This window comes from Nelumbo lutea, chromosome 6, assembly GCF_056320005.1.
Source record: "Nelumbo lutea isolate HS-2025 chromosome 6, American lotus-T2T, whole genome shotgun sequence".
Classification (NCBI taxonomy): Eukaryota; Viridiplantae; Streptophyta; class Magnoliopsida; order Proteales; family Nelumbonaceae; genus Nelumbo; species Nelumbo lutea.
Window position 1 is genome coordinate 73,123,396 of NC_142689.1, and position 25,759 is coordinate 73,149,154.

Here is a 25,759-nt window from a genome sequence, read left to right on the forward strand (position 1 = left end):
GGCTTGCCTAAACAAGATAAACACTTGTGAGCTATTGCAAAAGAAGAATTTTGGCAGACTTTTCATCTCCCTTCATGTCTGCATCCTTTGCATGAGAAAGGGAATCAACCAACCATCTTTTTCATTCACTGTCAGGAAACCAGGGACATCTAGAGCCATTTTCTACAGTTAGCTGGGTACATCTGGGTTGCTCCAAACCACCTCCAGGACTTGCTCCATTAATGGCAAGGCAAAGGACTGAGTAAAAGAGGTAAGGTATATTGGCAAATAACTTTACATGCTGTACTTTAGGGAGTTTGGGAAGAAAGGAATAACCGCTTCTTTGAGAACAAGGCTAAGACAAAGATTGATCTGATCTCTCACATTACCTATCTATGTAACCAGTGTGCTTCCAGCTCAGACAAGTTTAGAGGAGTCTCTATAAATGACCTAAACAGGGATGCTGATTTTTTTCCTTTTCTCCTCCCCCTCCTCACGCCTCTTCCCCATCCAAGGGGCCCCTTAACAAGGAGGGAAGGAACTTGGACTCTAATAAGTTTCGATGGAAGTGCTTCAGGTTACCCCGGTATTGCTGGTATTGGAGGAATACTAAGGGATGAAAATTGGAACACTCGCTGGGTGTACAGTGGGCCGATAGGTATAGCTGACTCTACAAAGGCAGAAGTGATGGCTGCACTTACAGGCATCCGATTAATCAAAAGACTAGCATTCAGCATCTATCCATAGAGGGAGACTCATCAAACACCATAAAGTGGTTAGGAAGACAAGAGGCTGGGCCATGGAGACTCGGTCATTTTCTGACAGAGGCAAGGGGTCTACTGGCAGATAATTCCAAGGAATCTTAATGCTCTTGCAGATGGGTTAGCTTCTCTGTTAGAAGTGATGTACTGTGATAAGATCCCTTCTGTGTAATTTTCAGGGGTCTGATCCCTATTTGTTTGTCTTCTCTGTACACCCTCTTGTGTACTATCTTTTCTTAACGAATTCAGTTAACTTTTCTAAAAAAAAAAAAAAAGATTCCAGCCTTAAGGTGAATTTTGACAAAAGGTGTATTGTGGGTGTTAATATGGAAGAAGGGGAGATGCTAGAGTATGCAAACATTTTGGGTTGTGAGGTGTTACATTGGCCACTGAGGTAATTAGGGATACTACTGAGAGATAATTCAAAAAAGAGTAACTTTTGAGATCCTGTAGTAGAAAGATTTGTCAAGAGACTTACATCTTGGAAGAAAAGCTATCTGTCTTTAGGGGGAGGATCACACTGTTAAGAGCTACATTGGCCAATTTGCTTGTGTATTTTATGTCTATTTTTAAGATACCAGTGAGTGAGTAGAAAACTGGAAAAAAATTTAATAGGGGAACTATGGGAACCAGAGGAGGAGAAGGACCATAGAGTTAGTTGGGAAATAGTGAGCAGAAGCAAGAAGATTGGTGGGTTAGGTCTACGCAATTAACAAAAGGGAATGTGGCTTTGCTAGGAAAGTGGCTTTGGAGGCTACCTGTGGATAAGGACAAGCTTTGGGCTAAGATAGTGATTGGCATCCATGGGCTTGCAACTGACAGTTGGGATGCTAGAAGGTTGATTGGAGCTACTAGAGCCTCTCCTTAGAAGGCCATCCATGCTGTCCTCCCACCTTTCCAACCTTTTGTTAGGTATGACCTTTGTTTTTTTTTTTGTTTTTTTTGATAAATAACTATCATTAAATTTCATTAGAAGCAAAGGATTACATCTGTTACAAGCATCTCAGTGTGAGGCACGAGGTGCAGCCTCACTTTTTAACAAAAATATATAGCAGATTTACAAATGGGCCTAGTACATCTGATCCCTAGTTACCCCTTGCTTAGCTAGAGAATCAGCCAGTTCATTGGCCTCCCTTCCCACCCACTGTATAATTAAAATCATCTGTTGGGTGAGCCATTTGAATTTCTTCATTTCATTCCTGTAACACTAAATCACTAAATCTGGGTTCTTTAGCCAACCCACCACCACCTTGGAGTCCCCTTCTATCATCAATTTCTCCACTCCTAAATCTTTTGCAATCTGAGTGCCTTGTAGGGCTGCATATAGTTCTGCCTTTAAAGAGTCTCCATGTCCCATTGGTCCTGAAAAGATGGCTTTTAAATTTCCTTCCTTGTCTCTCACAGCCCCTCCCGTGCCAGACGGACCAGGGTTGCCTTGGCTGCTCCCATCAAAGTTTAGTTTCAGCCAATCTTCAATGGGAGGATTCCAAACCGACCTTGCTTTAATTTTTTTTATACTGCACTAAAGGCTATGAAGCTCCAATTCCTCCAGATATCATCAAAAGAGAAATATTTGAAGAGGTCCAATGTTTGCAACCAATGTATAACCCTGGTCATAACACACTCCATAAATTGTTGTTTACTTCTTTCCTTCTCTTGGAAGATTCTTGCATTTCTTTCTTCCCATAATGTCCAGATCACTGCTGCTCTAGTGCATCTCCACATTATTCTTCCCTTTCTCTTCGGCAATCCAAAGGTTGATGGATCAAATAGCATTTTAATCTCCGTTGGCATATTCCACCTACACCCAAACAAGGAGAAAAACCAATCCCAGATTTCTTTAGCAAATGAGCAAGAAATTAGTAGACAAAAGCAAGATTCACCATCGGACTTACATAGAGAGAACCAATTTGGGGAAATACATAGAGAAGGTCTTTTCTTTTGCAATGAATCCAGAGTTTTAATTTTCCCAAGAGCCACTTCCCAACAAAAAGCCTTAATTTTAGGGGGAACTGGATGAACCCAAATTTCTTTCGAAGAAAAGGACAAAGAGGAGGGGCACTGGCAAAGAGGTTTAAAAAAGGATGCACAAGAAAAAATGCCTTTAGGACTTGGGCACCAAAGTCTTCTATCAGGATTAGTAGGCTCTAAGCAAACTTTATCAAGGAGAAGGAGAAGTTCTGACAAATAATTAACCTCTTCATCCCTCAACCCCCTCCAAAACCCAAGATCCTAGTTAAGATTCAAAGGCAAAGAAGGAAGAACAAGAAAACTGGAGATCACCTCATTTCTGTACAAAGAGAGAGAATACAAAGAGGGGAACAACTCCTTTAAAGGCCGATTACCAAACCAAATGTCTTCCCAAAAACGAATTAAATTCCCTAAGCAAACATCATACTTGATAAACCTGAGGAATTGAGGGAGGAGGCTATGGATCGCCTTCCAAGGTGCTGCCAAGGTAGCCCTTCGTGATACACCAGCATCCCAACCATTCTCTGATCTACCATGTATGCTAGCCACTATCTCAACCCACAAAATTTCCCTCTCTAAAGGCCATCTCCATAACCATTTCCCTAGGAGTTCTGTATTTTTCTTTCTTGCATTCCCAATACCTAATCCACCCTCTTCATTGTTTCTACACACCACCTCCCAACTTACTAAGTGATCTTGACCTTTACTGGCTCCCAAAGAAAGTCTCTCATGATTTTTTCCAGTTTCTTTTCCACCCTCAGTGGGATCCTAAAAACAGATAGGAAATAGATGGGTAGGTTAGCCAATGTAGATCTTATTAGAGCAATCCTACCTCCCAAAGAGATAATTTCTCTTCCAACCAGCCAACCTGTTTTTACTTCTTTCCACAACAAGGTCCCAAAAACTGCTTTCCTTCAGCTTTGCACCTAGGGGTAGTCCTAGATAGTTCAAAGGCCAAGGAGTGATATGACACTCTAAGCAATTTGCTATCAAGCTCAAGTCATTCTCCTCCATATTAACCCCTGCTATGCAACTCTTATTTAAGTTTATTTTCAAATTGGAAACTTTTTCAAACTTCTTAATCAGTTCTTTCAATCTCCTCACTCTCCTAATGTCTCCCCCTTCATAGAAATTTACAATATCCTCTACAAACTGGAGATGAGCAATTGGAACATCATCTCTACCCACTCTCCACCCCCTAAACCCGCCTTCCCTATCTGCCTTAGAGAGGAGTCTACTAACGACATCCGCCACTAAAGCAAAAATGAAGGGAGAGAGAGGATCACCTTTCCTTAGCCCTCTGCTAGCTGAGAAAAAGTCTTTCACCACTCCATTAACAAGGATAGAGAAATGACAAGACTATATATAGCCAAAGTCCAGCTACACCATCTTTCTCCAAACCCTCGATGTTGCATTACTTCTAGGAGAAATTTCCAATCCACCATACCATAGACCTTTTCTATGTTCAGTTTGCAAACAAATCCTTCCTTTAGAGACCTTTTCATTTCCTCTACACATTCATTAGCTATCAGGATTTGGTCGATTATTTGTCTTCCTTGCACAAAAGCTCCTTGAAACTGACTAACGAGGGAGGGGAGAATTACTTTGATCCTCAAAGATAGGACTTTTGTCATTATCTTGTAGACACTATTCACTAGACTAATGGATTAATGTCCTTTGGATGGCTAGCATCAAGATTTTTTTGGAATCAAGGCCAAGAAAGTTGCATTAACTCTGGGGCTAACAATATGTGTGTTGGAAAATTCTTTAAGACTTCAAATAAATCATTTTTCAGCACTTCCCAACAATCCTGGTAGAAAGCCATTGTGAAACCATTCGGTACAGGTGCTTTAGATCTATTCATGGAAAACACTGCCTTTCTTATTTCCTCTTCCTCAAAGTCCCTTTCCAACCACCTTGTTGTCTCCTCATCTAGTAAAGGCCACTCTAAATCCTTCTAAACTCAACCTTTCCTCCGAGGGTCTTCCATAAAATGATTTGAAATAATCCACAAAGATTCTGGCAATTTCATCCTGATTTGATATTCGTTCTCCATTCATTTTTAGCCAAGCCACAAAGGTTTTATGCCTTCTTCCATTGGCCATCACATGAAAATATTTTGGGTTCCCATCCCCTTCCTTTATCCATTTATATCTTGACTTTTGTCTCTAGGATATTTCCCCTCTCTTCAGGACTTCCTCCAATTCATTCCTTAATTTTCATCTCAATTCCCTCTCTTCTTCCTAAAGGTTCCTTTCACTTTCTACCTTATCCAACTCTTCAATTTGAGAGATAAGAGTCAGCTTCAGCTTCCTTTCTTCTAACCTCCCGAAATGATCTCTATTCCACTATTTTAGATCTCAATCTTTGCAATTTCTTATGGAATTTGATTCCCTCCCACCTTATCCCCCTTAGATCCTCCTTCTACCATTCTTCCACTCTTTGAATAAAATCTGGATGTGTCAACCACTTGTTTTCAAATTTAAAAGGAGTAGAACCATGTAGGAAGCATTCTATTCCTAATCTAATGGGGTGGTGGTCCAAAGTGACTCTGGGTAATGCTCTCAAAACCAAACCTTCCCAATGATTCTCCCACCCTATGTTAAACAAAAATCTATCCAATTTTGAGCACATTGGGTTTTCCTAAAAGTTGGACCAGGTAAAGTTTGTTTGAAACAGAAGGATTTCCTTCAATTAACACAAATCTATAAAATCATTAAACTTCTTCATACTAGTGGTGATAGATTGATGGGGATTAGAAGTTTCATTGGAAAATCTAATTACATTGAAATCACCTCCCAAACACCACGCACCTTCCCACAAGCCCCATGTTGCATACAGTTCCCCCCACTTATCACTCCTCTCTCTATAACTATTTGGTCCATAAACATTAGTTCACACCCAAGTGAATCCATCCTCCACTGTTTTGAACTTAACAGATATGGTATATTTGCCAATTAGTTCTTTTATTGATTCCACCATGGTTTTTAAAACCGAACCGATCAGGGGTCTGGTTACCGGGTCGAATAGTCCAACCATTCGAACCAAACACTCGGCTCGTTTTGGCAAAAAAATAAAAAATAAAAAAATGTCAAAACCGTTCGAACAGTCAACCGCCTGGTTTAGCGGTCGCTGACCAAAATCAACGGTTTTTGGGGGAAATCCAGTTTTTGGGGAAAACGGAACCGATTAGGTGACTGGTTCCCGATTTTTCCAGTCCGGTCTAGTTTTGAAAACCATTGATTCCACCACTTCATCCTTCCATAAAATCGCTATACCCCTCAGCCCCCTAGGACGAAGCATCCACCCATCTAATGCCTCTCGATTCCACAAGCTTTTGATCAATCTTTTATCCAACTCTACTAGTTTGGTCTCTTAAAGCATCGTCACATCATGATCCTCTCTTTTTACTAAGTCTTTTATCACACTCCTTTTCCTTGCACTCCCCAAACCTCTTACATTCCAACTAATTATTTTCATTCTTTCATTTTTTAGATTGACCCTCTTTTATTCTTTCCTCCCTACTTAAATTTTTTCCTTCTATCTCCTCTCCCACTAAATTCAATATCACCCTCTACATTAGATATTAGTCTTTCTACATCTGTCATTTTTCTTCTTCTTTTTTTTCCTTTTTTCTTCATTCTTTCCACCATACATCTTCACCCTCTAATTCCCTTGTTTTTGTGTGTTTTCCTTTACAGCTGAGTCTGCCTTATTTTGGACTCCCTCTTGACCTATTTCTTCCTTTTTTTAAGGTCCTCCAAGAATTTGCTAATCAAACCCCAAATCCTTTCTACTGTCCCCCTCCTAACTTTTATCTCCCTCCCTTCCAACCTCCATTCTCCTTCCTCAGGATATCAGGTTGGGTAGCTGGTGTACCTGTTTCAGGCAAAGCACACACATTAGTAACCAAAACTGAGTGGACGCACTTACCAGGAGACACTGGTGGAGGAACGAGTACAGGAGTTTGGGGGTCCAGGTTTGGAGATCAAAGAATCGGGATTATCCCCTAAAGTTAGTTTCTGTTGATCAGAATGGGAGAGTTAACATCTCCATTTGCGTCATTAACCTTCTCTATTGCCTCCATGCTAACCTTCAAGGTCTCCTCTTGTCTCATTTCCTGAGCTTCCTGTTCTTGCTGGGAGATTAGGGGTAAAATTCTCTAAGTTTGGGGAGGAAGTAATCTGCTCAGCTTCAACTGTAAATATTGCATGTCCGTGATCTTTTATTTCTTTTTCATCGATCGATTTCTCCAAAAAGTCTTCTAAAAACAATTCTTCAGTGTTGAAGCTCTCTACTTCATTCATATCAATCTTCACTGTTTGATCTATACTGCCCAAACTCGAGTATTCACTTGATTCTGAGTCACTACTATCTTCAAACTCTGAGTCTGAATCTTGCAATTTCTTCTTACCTTTGTCGTTGCACATATTAAACTTTGGGTTCCTCTTTTCTGGGGAAGCTGAAGCTTTCCCTTTGGTCTGTACCCACATCATAGAAGATAGTCGCACCTGGTTTTTTCTACAACATCCCACTATTTCTGATTTGGTCGAGGAAGAAGATGATGGACTGAAATTATCTTCCATCGTCGAGCTTGCCTTAGTGCTCATGTGTCCTTTAAAGATGTCATGTGTTTCGGCCTTCTTAAGCCCACTGGTTGGGCCTAAGGGACAAAAAACTAGCGACTAGGCCCAAGCATTAAAAGCCCAAGCCCAGTTTCCTAATTACCTCTCACGTGGTCACTTAAAATGGCATGTGATTGGCTTTTAGAATTTGACCCATCTGATTGAGTCCGGCTCAGGTCTGATGTCCCAGCCGACTGAGTCACCCCTGCTTTTGAATTTTGAACTTGAGGTTGCTTCCCATATCGAAGTCCACTGGTCACTGCTTCAGCATATGACCAGTCGTTTGTCTCACCCCTCTCTACCCTTGGCTTATATATTTCTGTCCCTGTTATTTCACTTTTTTCTCTCCCCAGAGATTGCTTTTCTATTTCAGTGTAGCTTCTTTTCTCCTTTTCTTCACCCATTTGACCTTAGCCACGTAACCACTCTTCTTCTATCTTCTCATCTTCTTTCCTTCTTCCTCCCTCCATAGCTCAGCTTCAATGGCTGTTACTAACCGGGCTGAATACAGTACTCCATCAACCAGCACCTTCACAGAGTAGGGGATGTCTTCCAAATTCACATTGCTCAGACATATTGCCGCAGAACGGAGGTCTTTAACAACAAAATCATCCAACCTTGCTTTACACAGAGTGGCTATAGAGGCAAAAACATCTGGACTCCAAAGATGGAACGGCAACCCCAGGATTTGAACAATTACTTTGTCTTTCTCATGCAAATCCTTGGAGTTGGAGTGAGGGGACCATTTTGAAACAGTCACAGAGGCTGACTCCAACTGATAACACATGGCACGGAGTTCCAATTTCTCTCCTATTAACTCTAGAAGGGCTTTACATTTTTCAAAGGGGGTTAAAATTATAGTGCAGTTTAACTTCGACTTTTTCAACAATTCTTCAGCGATCTTCTTCCAATCTGCATTTCTGTTTCTTTTTTGGGCTTTTCCTTCTGCTTTCCCACTTCAAAGTCTCCAATAAACCATGTGTTTCTTCTACAAGTCCCACTCTTCTATCTTCTAAAATTTCCTCTTTAGCAGAGTAGTCCTTCAAGATTTTTGTGACCACTTTCCAGCCAAGCCAATTCTTTCCTTCAAAGAAGCATACCATCTGCTTTTTTCCTTCCCCAAAAAAACTCCATAAGCACCATGTATCTTCCTTTAACATTCTCCCTTCTTTTTACTACATACCTCCTACCAGCAAAATCAAATGATTCTTTGCATACAAGCTTCCTACGCACCTGAATAGCATCCTCCATGAAAGTCTGAAACCACCCCATAGCTTCTGCTCCTATCAGAAACACCATCGCTATGTTGACTTCCCTGATCTTTAATGCTTTTTTCCCCTTCATCCTGAAACTTTCAACAGAAAATGCTTTTCTTCAATCCTTAGAGGTAGGTCTTCTTCGAACCTCAGTCTTTTGAAATTTCCTTTCCTCCGTTACTCCAAGTTGTTTCAAGCGTGGAACATCAATTATCCATAACCTTCTGGCATGTTCCTGTTCCTCCAAGGCGAAGGTTTAGTGCCCTGTTAAAGTTCTTCAAATTTCTAATGCCCAGCCCTCTTGCCTTCATGGATCCACAAACTCTTTCCCAATCAACTAGATGGAACTTTAGGTATGACCTTTGTTCTGGTAACCTTATAAAACTTTGGGAATTTTTGAAAGATAAGATCCCCTTTCTTTTTGCCCTATCAAGATATAAAGAAACTTGTGTTCTCTTTCTCGGTTCCTTGACCTTCAAGCTTAAGAAATGGTTTTGATTGGGATTTGGGTTTGAGGAGGGGTGTGAGGGATTCAGAAACTGATGATGTTTTGGACTTGCTTCATATCTTTAATGAGGAGTAATTGGATTGCTCAAAACCTGACAGTCGTATTTGGTCCCTATCCTCCTATGGTGTCTTTTCCTATGCTTCTTTCTTTTAAGGCCCTTATTCAAACTTTTGACTCATTGGGGGCTACCATTTTTGGTGAAGGAGGTTGAGGGTAATCCTATCCCTCCAAGAGTTGTAGGCTTTTGTTCAGAAGTCTTCCTGGAAAGAACTAATACTTGCAATTTACTCCAAAGGAAAAGAACAATTTGGTGCTTATCCCCACACTAGTGTGTTATGTGTAAGGCTAATGGAGAAACTTCCTTTCATTTATTAATCTCTTGGCTCCTGAACTTCTATAGTCTTTATTTGGGAGTGATTTTTTAAATTGTTTGGATGTAGGTGGTCTCCCTCAACTAATGTACAAAGCTTGTTTGCTTCTACTTTCATGAGGTGGTCAAAGAAAAGGGGACAAGTGTTATAGAGATGTGTAAGAGCAGCCGAGTGCTGGACTATATGGGAAGAAAGAAATGCAAGACTATTTTCAGAGAAGGAAAGAAGAGAAGTTGTCATTGAAACCATTATGATGAGAGTTGTTCATTGGGTAAAATCTATGGAGATGTTTGCTATCTTCTCGATAGGTGATATCATGAACAAATGGAAGTGGCTAGCTTTGATTGTCATAAATCCAATGTATGCCCTACTTGGTCTCCTCCAACGATTGACTACACCAAGTTGAATTTTGATGGGAGTAGTGTAGGAAACCTGAATCCCTCTAGTATTGCAGAGATGTTTAGGAATAGTGAAGGCAGAATCATTGAACTATATTCAGGCCCAATTGGAGTAGGTGATTGATTCCTTAAGGCTATGTTTGGTTTGAAGGAAAAGGTAGGGAAAGGAAGGGAAATGTAGGGAAACCTATACAAGGTCTGTAAAGGTTTCTCTACCTTTCCCTTCCTTTCCCTACCTTTTCCTTCAAACCAAACATACCTTAAGAGTTATGGCTGTCATGGTAGGATTGCAAAAGGCAAAGAAATTGAATGTAAGAAAGCTGATTATAGAAGGTGATGCAAAGTCAGTAGTGGAGTGGTTGCAAAAGAAAGAAGAGGGTTTCTGGATTTTCAACAATGAAAAAAAGAGATTCAAGTGGCTGACTCAAGATATGGACATGCAATTCAGTTGGGTTTAAAGGACAGCAAATTGTTTTTCTAATGTCTTAGCAAAACAAGGGGTGGGAAGGAATCAATTGTTTTGGGTTCAATTGTAATAGCAATTTTGTCTATGGAGAATTAAGAAAGCTTACCTCTACCAATCTTGTAATTATTTTCATAATTCTAAAGCAATTCTGTTATTGATCCAAAAAATAAAAACAAACAACAATAAGGCCTCCTAATATGAAGCAAGCGAAGGATATCCACTCTTTCATGGCCAACTTCCCAACAAAATGCACCTATTTTAGGAGGGATATTTTTTGAAGAATCAATAAAAAAATCATTAAAAGAAAAAGATTACATTCTAACACCCTTGTGATTGTCTAGATGACACACCAAATACATTCTCAAAGATTTAAAGATGAAAATGATTCTACATTACAAGGCTATAAATCAAGGCAATTCCAAAAATTTTCAAACAAATCGGCTTTGGAGACTTCAACAAATTGCTCATTCCTGCTGCTATCAAATATTCAATGCTCCACCCATTCTCCCTCCTTCTTCCTTCTCTCATACCCCTCACAATCCAACTACAAAACCTCATCTTCCTCCCCCTCTCCATGTCTTCCCACCAACCCCAAGATCACTCAATCTCATCCAGTCCCTCCTCTTCTCCCCCTTCCTCGTCCCATCCCTTGATTTTTTCTAAGTATTCTCCCTTTTTTCTTTTTCTCTTCTGTTTTGTTTTTTTTTTCAAACTTCTCAAATGCTATTTTTGTGAAGCCTTCCCCTCCCCAAAAAACTAAACTGAGAGACTTTCCCATTTTGTAATAATTCCTTGACTTCTTGGTCCTTTTGAATCTGTTCTACTCTTTCTCTCTCTCTATTCCTGTCCCCAGTCTTTGAAACTTCTCCTTCTTGTTTTTATTCTTCTGGTCTCTATTGTGTGCCTTGAGTTTACTGCCTGCATCAGCTTCTAAATCATTTGCAGCATTGCTTTTGATCGGACATTTCTGAGATCTAGAGTTTGCCTTGTGTCCTTTCCTTTTGTAAATTCTCTTAAATCTGTCACATGGACCATTCCCAACCAATCCTTCCCTAAGACGATGAAAAACCTTCGTTACGTGAAAAAGCTGTCCGTTACTGTAACCTCTCGTTTTCCACATGTCCTCTGCCTTTTGGTTCTCTGAATTAGTTTGTTCCAGGTTGGTTACGACTCTTCTCCTACCTAGCTCCATCCCCAGCTTTCCAATCAAAATCAAAGTCCACACTCTTTCTTTGTCCATCCCTTTAGCTTTTTGATCACTCGTTACCTTCCCCGTTATCTGCAACATTTCCCTATTAGGAGGGATATAGGTTGGCTCCAAACCTCTTTCACAGGAAAAGGCTGCAGAGATGAAAGAAAGAGGATTCAAAGCCCTAAAAAAAAGAAGCACAAGTGAAAGACACCAAGGGATTTAGGTGTCCAAATACAACCATAAATCTTAACAGGGTCCAAGAATACTGGACCAAGGATTTGAAGTAAATAGTTTAAACTGGAAAGATCTGAATCTTGGATACCCCTTCTAAAACCCAAGTCCCAATCAAAACCTTTAGTTGAAGATGAGGGGACAACAAAGAAGGAAATAGACCCTTTAAGGGTGAATCCACCACCAAAACATGTTTCCAAAATCTAATGTTGTTACCAGAACAGGCATTGTACTTGATAAAATCATGCTTAATCTCCTTACAAGGAGAAGCCCTTGCTGTCCTATCAAATAAACCAATATCCTAACTGTTATCCGCCAACCCATGAACACTTACCACACTACTTTATGTCATAACATTTCCTTGCTAAAGGCAAACTCCATAACCATTTTTCTAACAAAGTAAAGTTCTTACTTTGTATATTTCCTAATTCTTAACACTCCTTACACCACTTCCCATTTTACCAAATGATCCCTTCTGCCTCACCAGGTTCCCACAAAAAGTCTCAAATTACCTTTTCAATCTTCTTAGCCATCAACTACGGGATCTTAAAAACAAACAAAAAGTACATAAGGAGGTTAGCTAAGGTTGGCATGATCAAGGTTATCCTACAACCCAATGAAATGTAAGTCCTCTTCCAAATAGCCTCTCTCTCTGAGAAACCTTCTAAAATGGGGTTCCAAAAGTTATTTTCTTTAGAGCTGGCTCCAAGAGGAAGAACTCAATAATTCATTGAACAGTAAGTGACAACGGAATCTTTTGCAAAGGAGGCAAGGTTCCTAACCTCCAACATTAATCCCCACTCGATAACTCTTATCTAGATTAAACCTTAAGTTTGGAATCTGCTAAAAAAATTTCACTGTCAATCTTAGATTTATAACCCATTCTCCATCATCCCAGTCTTTTTCAGTCATAGAAATCTAGGGTAAACTAGTGCCTCTTACGATTAGAGCTTTACATTGGGAAATTCTCCTTAAGAAAACCAACACCTGTTACAAATCTATAAAAAAAGAAGACATGGTTGGCATTTGTCTCCACATTGGTATGTTCCTTGTAATACAAGCGAGGAAACAACATGCCATTCACTAATCACATGTTCTTATGCTTCTAGTACTTGGAGATGGTTTCTCTTTTTATTTGGTTGTAGCCTCGTAGATGAAATCCTCCTATAGATGTAGCTAGCATTTTCATATCAGCATTTATTTCCATACCTAAAAGAAGGGGGAAGATCATGTCGAACCACACAATCACCATCTCCACTGATTTTAAGACTCGTTTCATACCAGGAACATTTTCCCTTACTATGCCTTTAAAGAGAAACGATAGTAATATAATTAAAAACATCAAGCATGTGTAAAAGGAATGAAGAAAAGGAGTGTTTTGAAGAACCTAATAGAAAGAGGACAACAAAAAAATACCCTCATTTTCTCTTGCAGCTTTTTGGCATCGAATTCTTCCCCTTCAGTGAATATGTCAAGTGAAGCCATTGATGCCATTGCAAGTTGGCCTATGTACTCCTCAAATAGCTCACTCCCAAAGAGCATAGCAAAGATTGCTGCTGGATCAATGATCCCTTCACTGGAAAATGAAATGTACAAATGGCATGATAAGATGAAATGTTAAACTAAAACTTAATTAAATAGAGTAATAGTAATGTAAGGGAAACATCAATTTATGTAGACTATTTTATAGAACAATATGCATGGAAACTGGAAACTTGCGTTGAAATTCCTGATTTCCCATGAGCATCATAAGCTTGTCGTTGTGCTGGATCACTTAATACTTGGTAAGCTTCACCCAAAACCTGAAAAACATCCACAAATGCTTAGTATTTTAACAACCAATTATAAGAATAATACTCAATATTTCAATTTCTAGCAGGTCAACCAAGAAACAAAAGCACAGGTAAATCTACCACCTTACATATGACACGACTAAATTGTAAAAAGAAATTGGTTCAAAACTTTTCCAACAAAAACTGCATCCCCTCTTTATTTTTTCTGTTTTTTTTTTTTTGGCAAGATGAGTAAAACCTCCTCAGTTACTACACATTGTTGGCCCAATACATAGTCAATATTGTTCATATGTCAACTGTTCCTAGCGTTCACCTCAATAGCATTTCCCTAATAAAGGGAAACTGTAGTAGGGAAAGCAAAATTGTCTCAAAGAAATGTTATACAAATATTTAACAAAAGCATAACAGGGAGATGCAGAGACCCATAATATAATTAACTGCAAGACTAACCTGAAAATTTTGGGCTGCAAGAGGATCATTTGGATTTTTATCTGGATGGACTTGTCGTGCCTACAAGTAACACAGGAAGTGATGAATAAGATGACCATAAACTAATAAGCAGTCCAAGAAATGCATAAGAAAGAAACAAAAGAAAATGCATAAAACATAGCAAGAATGGGCATATGTGCCTTTTAGTTTAATTTCTTTTTACTACTAACTAGACATTTTCCGTCTATTAACAATAAAGTAGGCGCAAGTTGTCATCCATAAGGAATGAATAAATCTGAATAAATAAAAAAAGTGTGGGTTACATGCACGATTTAATCCAACACAGCAGAAATTCAACCATAAATTGGCAAGGTTTCCACATCATATAAAACATACCTTTCTCCAGCTGGGGTTGGGTTTTGGGTCACCCATAACAGACTCCAAATTCAAACAGGAAACTATCCAATAAGAACTTCAAATTGCTTCAAAACTAAGATAGACATACAGAAAAAATTACTGTTTGTGATTTTCTGGACCTTCAGGAAGGAGAAAAATCAGCACATGTATTTCTTTTATCAGTAAAATCAGCACATGTTTTAAAAACAAGAGATGCTCAACTAATTATATCCAAACTTTTCAGGTCACTATACTTCTGGGCTTCTATTTTGGTTGAGCTTAGAGGGTTTTACAATGTTGTGACTCCAATTTTAAATTGGACAGAATTATCTTTTGTTGGAAGATTTCGGTAATTATGTATTATATTATGTGCTATTTTAGGTAGTTGAGAGATTTGTGAGCTGTACAAAAATTTTTAGAAATCAGTTTTATTTTTTCCTTTATTTAGGGAGATTTGCTACCTAGTTTGTATCCTAGAAAGAGCTATAAATTTTGATGTATAAAAGCATAAAAAATCATCTCATTCTTATTATCTTTCTGTCTCTTCTTTATGGTATCAGAGCAGAAAAGACCTAGGGTTTGTTTCTGTGTTTCTGTCCCTAAAAAATGTCCGAAGTCACGTCCAGTTCTCAGCCTTCTCAGCCTGAGCCCCAGATTGTCTGGAATCTGCCTGAAAATCACCCCATTCAGATCACTACAATCCGACTAAATGGTGACAACTTTCTCCGGTGGTCACAATCTATTCGCATGAATCTCAGAGGGAGAGGGAAAATTGGCTATATCACAGGAGACACGAAGAAGCCTGATGTGAAGGATCCAGCCTATTCTGTTTGGGATGCTGAAAATTCCATGGTGATGACGTGGTTGGTTAACTCCATGACTGAAGAGATAGGGGCAAATTATCTCTGCTATTCTACAGCCAAGGAATTATGGGACAATGTCTCACAGATGTACTCCGATTTAGGGAATCAATCCCAAGTGTACGAGTTAACTCTACAACTCGGAGATATTCGCCAAGGTGAGAACACTGTGACTAAGTATTTTAATTATCTTAAGAGAATTTGGCAGGACCTGGACTTATTCAACGATTACGAGTGGAAGTCACCCGATGACTGCAATTATTAGAAGAAGATGGTGAATGTTGGCCCAGTCTTCAAGTTTCTTGCAGGTTTAAACGTTGAATTCGATGAGGTTCGTGGCCGAATTATTGGAAGAAACCCTCTGCCCCCAATCGGTGAGGTATTTGCAGAAGTACGTAGAGAAGAAAGCCAGAGACAAGTGATGCTTGGAAAGAAGACTGCAGGTACAACTGGACTTGTGGAAGTGTCAGTCCTGATTATTTCTGAGGCCCAAGTTAGTCGAAGGTCATCCCAAAATCAACGGGTTGGAGACAAGAATAACTTGCGTTGTGATTACTGTGGGAAACCTCGCCATACCCGAGAGAATTGCTACAAACTACACGGGAGACCATCCAATGGCAGGGTGAACAAACCTGGTGAACTGAATATACCTACAGCAAACGAGGCTGAATCATCTCCATTAAGTAAAGAGCAAATAGATCACCTTCTTAAACTACTAAAATCATATTTGTCACCTAATATTCCTATCGGGTCTATGGCACAAACAGGTAGCAATTCTTTGGCACTCTCAATTCTAGGAAAATCCGGTCCTTGGATCATAGATTCAGAGGCCTCCGATCATATGACAAGCTGCTCTAATTTATTTAGTTCCTATTATCCTTGTTCTGGTATTGAAAAAGTGAGAATAGTTGATGATAGTCTTTCATCTATTGCAGGCAAAGGAAACATTAAAATTTTAGAAAAAATTACTCTGAAATCTGTTTTACATGTTCCAAAACTTGCCTACAATCTTCTTTCTGTCACCAGATTGTCTAAAGATACTAACTGCTCCATTCTTTTTCTTCCTTCCACTTGTGTTTTTCAGGACCAGAACTCGGGGAAGACGATTGGGACTGCTAGAGAGATAAATGGACTCTACTACTTTGATGAAACCACTATTGGTAATAAAAAAGTTCATGGTTTAAGTAGTACGAGTTCAATCTCTGTCTGTGATCAAGTTATATTATGGCATAGAAGATTAGGGCATCCTAGTTTTCCATATCTCAAACATTTGTTTCCTAAATTGTTTAAAGGAATTGATTGGTCAAAACTTCATTGTGAGGCTTGTCATTTGGCTAAAGATCATCGTGTTTTATTTCCAATAAAACCTTATTTTGCTCCAAAACCATTTTATTTGTGACATAGTGATGTTTGGGGCCCATATAAGATTAACACACTTTCTGGAAAAAAATGGTTTGTGACTTTTATTGATGACCATACAAGGGTATGTTGGGTTTACTTGTTGGAAAGGAAATCAAAGGTTGAACAAAGATCTAAAGAATTTTTCCTAATGATTGAAAATCAATTTCAAACCAAAATTGGTATTCTAAGATCAGATAATGGGACTGAATACTTTAACAAATACTTAGGAGCATTTTTGACCGAAAAAGGTATTATTCATCAATCAACTTGTCGTGACACACCACAACAGAATGGGATTGTTGAAAGAAAAAATAGGCACCTTCTTGAGGTAGCTAGAGCCATCATGTTTTCTATGAATGTACCTAAATATCTCTGGGAAATGCTCTCCTAACTGCATGTTACCTGATAAATAGAATGTCGTCTCGAGTTTTAAAATATGAAACTCCTTTACAGAATCTGAAAAATCGTTTTCCCACATCTCAAATAACCACGGATCTTCCTTTAAAAGTGTTTGGTTGTGTCTGTTATGTGTATATACCAAATGTTTTTCCATCAAAACTGGATCCAAAAGCTGAAAAATGTGTGTTTCTTGGTTATGCATCTAATAAAAAATGGTACAAATGCTTTAATCCAGTTACAAAGAAATTTTTTGAGAGTATGAATGTACACTTTGTTGAGGACCAACCTTTCTTTCAAAAAAATTCTCTTCAGGGGGAGAACACAAGGAAGATAATTTTTTGGAAACTTTACCTATTCTAGAAGAATTTATACCTTTGATTAAATCTGATAAGCAAGTTTCGGAAACAATTGTTGAAAGAATGGAACCTAGTGATAGTACTCTTAATCTAAATTTGCTAGATACTACGTTATCAGAGACAAGGGGAGAAGTACTTCAACGGATCACAATCCTCATCCTGAGCTTCAGTTTTATACAAGGAAGAGGTTTCACAAAAGTACTATTGTTCCAGTTGTTCCTACAACAGAAGTCCAATCCAATTTACCGAGTGAAAGTCCTACAACTCAAAGTAATCCTTCTTCTACTCCTATTCCGTCTTTGCCTAATCTGTCCTCTTCAGATCTTGACATTCCAATTGCATTAAGAAAATGTACCCAAGCTTGCACAAAACATCCTATTGCAAAATACTTGTCATATGAGAAATTATCACATACTCATAAAGCATTTGTGTCTAGGATTTCTAATCTGTATGTGCCAAGAACTGTTCAGGAAGCATTAGATGATCCGAAGTGGAGGTTAGCTGTGATGGAAGAGATGAATGCTCTTAGGAAAAGTAGCACGTGGAGTATTATTGATCTACCCCATGACAAGAAGACAGTCAAGTGTAAATGGGTGTTTACAGTGAAGTGCAAGGCCGACGGAAGTGTGGAGAGAAACAAAGCAAGACTCGTAGCAAAAGGATTTACCCAAACTCATGGTATAGACTGCCAAGAGACTTTTGCTCCCGTTGCTAAAATTAACTCTATCAGAATACTTTCTCTTGCAGTTAATTTTAACTGGCCACTTTGTCAGTTCGATGTCAAGAATGTCTTATTGAATGGAGACCTAAAGGAAGAAGTATATATGGACCTACCACCAGGATTTGAAGAAAGTCTTGGAAGAGGCAAAGTTTGCAGGTTAAAAAAATCCCTATATGGGCTAAAGCAATCACCAAGAGCTTGGTTCGAACGATTTGGGGATGTAGTAAGGTGGCACGGCTTCTCACAAAGTCAAGTTGATCATACTTTATTTTTCAAGCACTCCACCGAAGGTAAAATAGCTATTTTTATAGTGTATGTAGACGATATTATCATGACTAGAGATGATTTATTTGAAATCAACAAGTTGAAGAATAAGCTTGAGGCTGAATTTGACATTAAAGACCTGGGAAAACTTAAATATTTTCTTTTAATGGAGTTTGCAAGGTCCAAGGAGGGAATCTTTATCAACCAACGCAAATACATTCTTGATTTGCTCAAGGAGACAGTAATGAGAGGTTGTAAAGCTGCAGAAACTCCAATGGACCCAAATATGAAGTTAAAAACAGCAACAGCAAATGAGGTGGTTGATCGATAACGTTATCAAAGATTAGTTGGAAGACTAATCTATTTGTCGCACACAAGACCTGACATAGCCTTTGCAGTAAGTGTAGTAAGTCAGTTTATGCATTCACCTAAACCTACTCACTTTGAAGTTGTTTTCAGGATTTTGAGATACCTGAAAGGAACTCCAGGGAAATGACTCTTGTTCAAAAATAGGGGTCATCTCCAAGTCGAAGCCTACACAGATACAGATTGGGCAGGTAATATAAACGATAGAAGATCTACTTCAGGTTACTGCACTTTGGTATGAGGGAATTTGGTCACCTGGAGGAGCAAAAAACAGAGTGTTGTAGCAAGGAGTAGTGTAGAGGCAGAATTCCGCTCTGTTGCACGTGGCTTTGTGAAGTGTTATGGATCAAAAGGCTCCTAGAAGAGTTGAAGGTTCCTAAACCAACACCTATTAAAGTCTATTGTGATAACAAGGCAGCTATTTCCATAGCTCATAATCCAGTTCTACATGACAGAACAAAGCATGTAGAAGTGGATAAACATTTCATCAAGGAGAAGATAGACAGTGGTGTGATATGCATGTCCTACATACCCACCACGAGCCAAGTAGCAGACATTCTCACCAAAGGGCTTCCTAGGGCGCAGTATGAGAACTTAGTTAGCAAGCTTGCCATGAGTGATATATTCATGCCAGCTTGAGGGGGAGTGTTGGAAGATTTCGGTAATTATGTATTATATTATGTGTTATTTTAGGTAGTTGAGAGATTTGTGAGTTGTACAAATATGTTTAGAAATCAGTTTTATTTTTTCCTTTATTTAGGGAGATTTGTTACCTAGTTTGTATCCTAGAGAGAGTTATAAATTTTGATGTACAGAAGCATAAAAAATCATCCCATTCTTACTATCTTTCCGTCTCTTCTTTATCTTTATTACTCCTCGATGCAAGGTTTTTTGTATAGATTGAGCACAAAAATTCAGATATGCTTTTACTCTTTAACTTTAGTCCCTTTAACAGAATAAAAGGGAATGAAGGTGAGCTTAGTAGGAAGTATCTTTCCCTCTTGGAAAGATGGAACAGATGTGATCGTTTCAAGTGAACTTGAGGAGGGTAGGAAAGATGCAAGAGAGGATGAAGGTGCTGAAGGCGAGCTTAGTAGGGAGACTTGTTGGTTGGAAGTTAGAAGTGGAGAAGGTAGAAACGTGGACAACACTTGAATGGGGAAAAGAGAGTTTTGGGAGTTAGAGAAGATTTTGGACTTGGAGTCAATGAAAGAAAGGGAAATTGATCTTCGGCTCAGTTAATGGTACCCAGTGGCAGGTGCACTAACAGAATAGAGAAAAAAAAGGGCATTGTGGATTGATGTAGTAGGAATCCCGTTGTGCCCCTGGAGTATCCTTACCTTCAAGAAGAAGAAGGGCACGGTGGTCATTGCAGGAAAGAGTGAAGGACAGGGGACAAATGGAGGGAGAGGAAGTGGGGAAGAGGACAAATGAAGAGCCGAATAGATGAGAGGAGGAAGGCAAAGAAGTTCGGGGTATAAAGGATGACAAGCGGTCAATTAAATTAAGTGGAGTTCACAATAAGGATGGTTGGCCAACATGTGTCAACAAGGAAAACAGGCCAAAGGATGGGGTAAGAAGTTGGATGGGGTGTTTTTGGATACCTCCCAAGCTGATAAAAGAATTTGGACTCCCACTCCTCATGGTTTGTTTACTTGCTCATCTTTCTTCAATTCCTTAACCCAACCAGCAATTAGTGGGGGTTTATCTTTTCCTGTTAAAGAGGTATGAAGCAAACCTATTCCTGTTAAACAAAGTCCGAAAGAGGTAAGAATTTGGATGGGGTGTTTTTTGGATACCCCCCAAGCTGATAAAAGAATTTGGGCTCCCACTCCTCATGGTTTGTTTACTTGCTCATCTTTCTTCAATTCCTAAACCCAACCGGAAATTAGTGGGGGTCTATCTTTTCCTGTTAAAGAGGTATGAAGCAAACGTATTCCTCTAAGGATTGGATGTTTTTGCTGGGAAGCATACTTGGAAAGAATCAATACCTGTGACTTGCTCCAAGGAAAAAGACACGAGTTGTTTATCTCCCTATTGGTGCCTTCTTTGTAAGATTGATGGTGAGAGTTGCTATCATTTATTGATCTCCTGCTCCTTTATTAAAGGTTTATGGATATGGTGTTCTTCTTTATTTGGTTGCAGGTGGGCCCCACCACAAGATGTGAAAAAGCTTGTTTGCTCTGTCCTTCTTCAGATTGCCAAATAAAAGATGAAGAATAATGTGGTGTTGCGTGAGGGCTGCTATTATATGGACCATCTGGGAAGAAAGAAATTTCTGACTATTCTCAGGGAAGGAGAGAAACAAGGAATATATTCAAGAGGTGATTTGTTTCAAGGTAATGCATTGGGTCAAATTTTTGGAACTATTCAACAATGTATCAATAGATGATTTGTCCAAAAATTAGAGAGAAGTTGCTTTCTCAGCCCCGATTAAGGAGGTAACAGTCCCAGTTTGGACCCTCCCCCCTCCAAGTGGCTTTCACAAATTGAACTTTGATGGGAGCAGTTTTGGCAACTCAGGGCCCTCGGGTATTGGAGGTGTGTAATGAGAAAGGGATAATAATCACCCTGTTCTCAAGCCCTATTGAAGCCGGTGGTTCTCTTAGAGTTGAGATTTTGGCAGATTTAGAAGGTGTGCAGAGAGTTAAGGACCTAAATACAAGGAAGTTGATCAGTGAAGGAGACTCCAAGCTGGTGGTGGAATGGCTGAAGGGAGACAACAATGGGTTGTGGGTGTACACTAATGAAAAGAAAAAATTCAAGTGGCTGACGGAAGACATGGAAGTTATAGTTAATTGGGTTAAGAGATAATGCAAACTCCCTTACCGATGGGTTAGCAAAACAAGGGGTTAACAGGGGTGAGGTACTTTGTTTTGGGCTCACCTGTAATTTTTCTGTTTTCTTTCTCTTGTTCGGAGGAGATAACAGAGGTTATCTCATCCATTTGTACCTTTTTCTCTATTTAATGAATTATTCTGTTGTTGATAAAAAAAAAAAAAAAAAAAAACTAAGAAGAGTATCAAGGATAGTCTGAGATATTGGCTGCAGTACAAGGAATTCAGATTGCTAATCAACTAGGAGTGGAGAACCTATTGATTGAAGGGGATTCTAAGGTGATTGTGGGCTGGCTGTCAAATCCAGACTCAGTTGTTTGGAGTTATAGGGATCTCATCAAAAAAGTTAAATGTTTAACAAGGCACATAACATGTAGATATCAGTGGGTGGGTAGAGAGGCAAATGCCTTGGCTGATCATCTTGCTAAACAGGGGCCTACTAGAGACCATTTTTTTCTGGGCAGCAATGTAATTTTTTTTCTGATCTCTTGCAACGGTTAGGGGAGGCTGCATCTCATGCCTCTCTAAGGGATTCTTGTAAAAGCTTATTCCTCTTGTTTAATGAAATCATTTTCAATTATAAAAAAAAAAAAAAAGAGTATCAAGGATAGCAACCCAAATCTGGGAAAAACAAAACTAAAAGACAAAGTAGGAAGGGAGCAGGAGAATTGCTAATGCTACAGTGGAGCAATTGGCTCAAATACAACAAGAAATAGGATGAATTGCTAATGCTACAGAGATTCAAACAACAGAGAGGGAACTGAAGCAGTGGAGAAATCAAGAGAGATAACTATGCGAAAAGGAGATCAATGCTGATTCCTGTAATGAAAATGTAAGATCTGTTGTTCCACTCACATCTGATACTGTGGCAGAGTTGAGAAGAAAGAATAGGAGAGGAGGAAAGGTAGGAGATGAAGAAAGGGGGGGGGGGGGGGAGAGAAGAAGGGAGTGAGGCAATGGAGGAGGTAACAGAGGATGGGATAGCTATGGAAGTGAGGGGGAAGGGAATATCAAATGCTGATAAAAAAAACAAGGGAATAATGAAGTAAGTCAAAATGGGGAAGTGACAATTGATATATCGGTGGAAAGGGAGGTAGTGGTAGGAAGGTCCCTCTATCTGTTCTTTTGAAGAGGGGAAAGATTTGCTAGGATAGCTTTTGAACAATTTAAAAAAAAACAAAAAAAACAAAAAAAAAAACAAAAGAAAAGAGAAAAAAAAAGGAAAGAGTTGAGAAGGACAAGGGTTGCGACGAAGAAGGGGGAGAAGAGGATGATTTAGAAGATGATGAGTGAGGGATTGAAGCTCAAGGATTCTACAGGAGTTGGAGGTAGGAGATTAGAATAAAGCTGATGAGTGGAATGTAAGGGGATTGAGGGAAGGAAGAAGAAGGGCATTGATAAGAAACTAAATAAGAAAACACAAACTCAAGGCAGTGCTGTTATAGGAAACAAAACTGGAAAATTTTGACTTAAGAATGACAAATGAAATCTCGGGAGAGGAGAGTGGAGAGTGGGTAGAACCAAACGCAGGCTTCAGCAGCCCGCGAACTTCTGTCAGAGGTGATTAGTCTCCTTACGTGGCGGCGGGGTCGTCACGAGCAGTAAGCATCGGGGTTTTCAGTTGGTTTGGTCATTTTGTGGGATCAAGAGTCTTAAGGAAGTTAGGGGAAGGAGTTGGTGCATTATATGTCAGTGTGTTTGCAAGAAGCAAATGGAGACTGGAGTTGGGGTCTAACAAATGTGTATGGTTAGAATGAATAAGGGGAAAGAGTGGGGTTTGGGGAGGAGTTGGAAAGGTTGAAACAAAGGTGGGAGAGCCATGGTGTTTGGAAGAAGATTTCAATATTAAAATGAAAGGGGAAAGGGAAAGGAGAATAAGTGTGGGAATGAGGAGGTTTGAGGAGTTTATTAGTAGATGCGAGCTAATAGACCCCTTTAAGTGGTGGAAGATTTGCATAGTAAAATAGACGGTGTCCAGCAATACTTAGAAAACTTGATGGATTCTTGTATTCTGGGGATTGGGTGGCTCATGCAGGGAAATGGTGCAAAAGTCTTTTTCATTGTGCATGTCAGATCATAAACCAAATTTACTAAAAAAATGGGTGCTATTTCAAGGCTCAAACCATTCAGGTTTGAAAATGTTGGACTACATCAACCAAACTTAGGGTTTGGGGGTTGGCTCGAGGAGAAACAAAGAGGTACACAAATGAAAAGTTCAGCTAGGTTTAGGGTAGTAAGAAAGCTGCAGATTATTAAAGAGGAGTTGCAGGGGATGAGGGTGGAGGTAAGTGAGGAAAATGTAAATAAGGAGGTGTTGGAGAAGCAAGCAAGGTTGAAGAGGTTGGAGGAAGGAAACTTTTCGAGAGGTTCAGTTGGAAAAAGAGGGCTTGGAGAGTGAGCTAGAGAGGATAATCATGAGAGAGGAAGTGAGATGGAGGCAAAAATCAAGAGAGATTTGGTTGAAAGAGGGTAAAACACAGCAGTCTTTTATGTGTTTGCACGTGGAAGCAAGGTTCAAAATATTGATACAGGCAGATACGCCCGTTGCTTGCTTTTATTTATTTATTTTTTTAGTTTTTTTTAAACTGGTTCAGAGGGGTCGGTTTAAGGCCTGCCTACCCCCTAAACAAGGTCACACCCAAAAACACCTCCTGTAAGGTGTATCAGGAAGCCACTGATACGATATGTATCAGCTGATATGTATCGAAATTTTGAACAAAGAAGGAGAAACCTCATTACAAGAATTCAGGTGGGAGAAGAGGTGCTTGATTCTTGGGGTGAAATTCAAGAGAATGTGGTGGATTTTTACAATAAGCTTTATTCAGGAAGGACTTGGTGTTTGGTCACACTGGGAGGTTTTGAACCTAGGAAGATGAGTGAAGATTCAGCAAGATGGTTAGAGAAAGAGAAGGATCTGTTGCTTATCAAAAAAAAACAATGGATGGAGAAGGAGATAGAGGCAGTCGAAGTTAACAAAGGCCTGAAGAGGACTGATGGTGATAAGCACCGGGGCCAGACAGTGTCAATTTTAATTTTATTAAACACTGTTGGAGCTTTTTGGAGGCAGACTTTATGCAGATGGTTAAGGAATTCTGTGAAACCAGAAAGTTGGAAAGAAGAGCAAATGAAACTTTTATATCTCTGATTCAGAAAAAAAGTGGGGCATTGAAGCATTGAATATAAAAGACTTCAGACCAATTAGTTTGATAGCCCTTACAAGCTATTAGGTATTATTGTGAAGGCAAGAAGGCTGAAGAGAGTAATCCATGAGGTGGGGGGGACTCAGATGGCGTTTGTGGAAGACAAATTCTGGATGGGGTTATGGTGGCTAGTGAATTATTGATCAAAAAAATATATTGTGGCTAGTGAATGCATTGATTTGAGGTTAAGAAGTGGGAGACCAGGGCTAGTGAGCAAAATAGACATGGAAAAAGCTTATGCCCATGTGGAGTGGGGTTTTTTTGGAGGAGGTGCGAAGGTTGATGGGGTTAGAGGACAAGTGGAGGAGCTGATGTATGGGTGCATTTCATTAGTCTCTTTCTCAATACTCCTAATTGAGTTATGATGGAGTTTTCAAGCTTGTAGAGGGTTGAGGCAAGGGGATACAATCTCCCCTTTGCTGTTTGTATTGATTATGGAGGTGTTGAACCTGCTTATGAATAGGAGCATTTGTTGGGCTGGGTTGAAGGATTTAAGGTAGGGTCAGATGGCCATGAATCTCCCACTTACAATATGTCGATGACACATTTCCTTGGATGCTTCGGTGGAACAGGTGCTGAACTTGAGAGCAATATTGGCTACATTCAGATGTTTTTTATCAGCAACAGAAAAGATTTCAATAATTAGAAGAAAAATAGATACAACAAGAAGTTGTAAAATCCAGCTTTAGAAAGCTGACCCAACCCAAATTACAATTTTGCCCAAAACAGCTGTGTTCTTTGAACCCCTTGCTTAGCTAAAACTATCCGCCAAACTATTAGCAGTTCTCTTCACCCATCTCACTTGGATTGACATATCCTTTGAGAGCCATTTAAATTTTCTGAGATCGCTTCTCATCTGCCAGGTCACCCCTTCACCCTTTTGTATCCAGTTTATCACTGTTTTCGAGTCTCCCTCAATAACCAACCTGTTAATACCCAATTCTTTTGCTTTTTCCAACCTAAATACTGTATCCATGAA

The 25,759-nt window shown here is 39.4% G+C and overlaps 1 protein-coding gene across 3 annotated transcripts in view; it reads right to left on the bottom strand.

Annotated features, from left to right (window-relative positions):
- LOC148849653 (DNAJ heat shock N-terminal domain-containing protein) overlaps positions 1–25,759 on the bottom strand; it is a 49,877-nt gene that overhangs the window by 13,736 nt on the left and 10,382 nt on the right. For all 3 annotated transcript variants that reach the window (XM_088950456.1, XM_088950455.1, XM_088950454.1), the window contains 3 exons: positions 14,002–14,061; positions 13,478–13,560; positions 13,175–13,334 (listed from right to left, as the gene is read on the bottom strand). In XM_088950456.1, the coding sequence (XP_088806582.1) occupies positions 13,175–13,334; positions 13,478–13,560; positions 14,002–14,061 (303 nt within the window). The remainder of the gene's footprint in view (positions 1–13,174; positions 13,335–13,477; positions 13,561–14,001; positions 14,062–25,759) is intronic.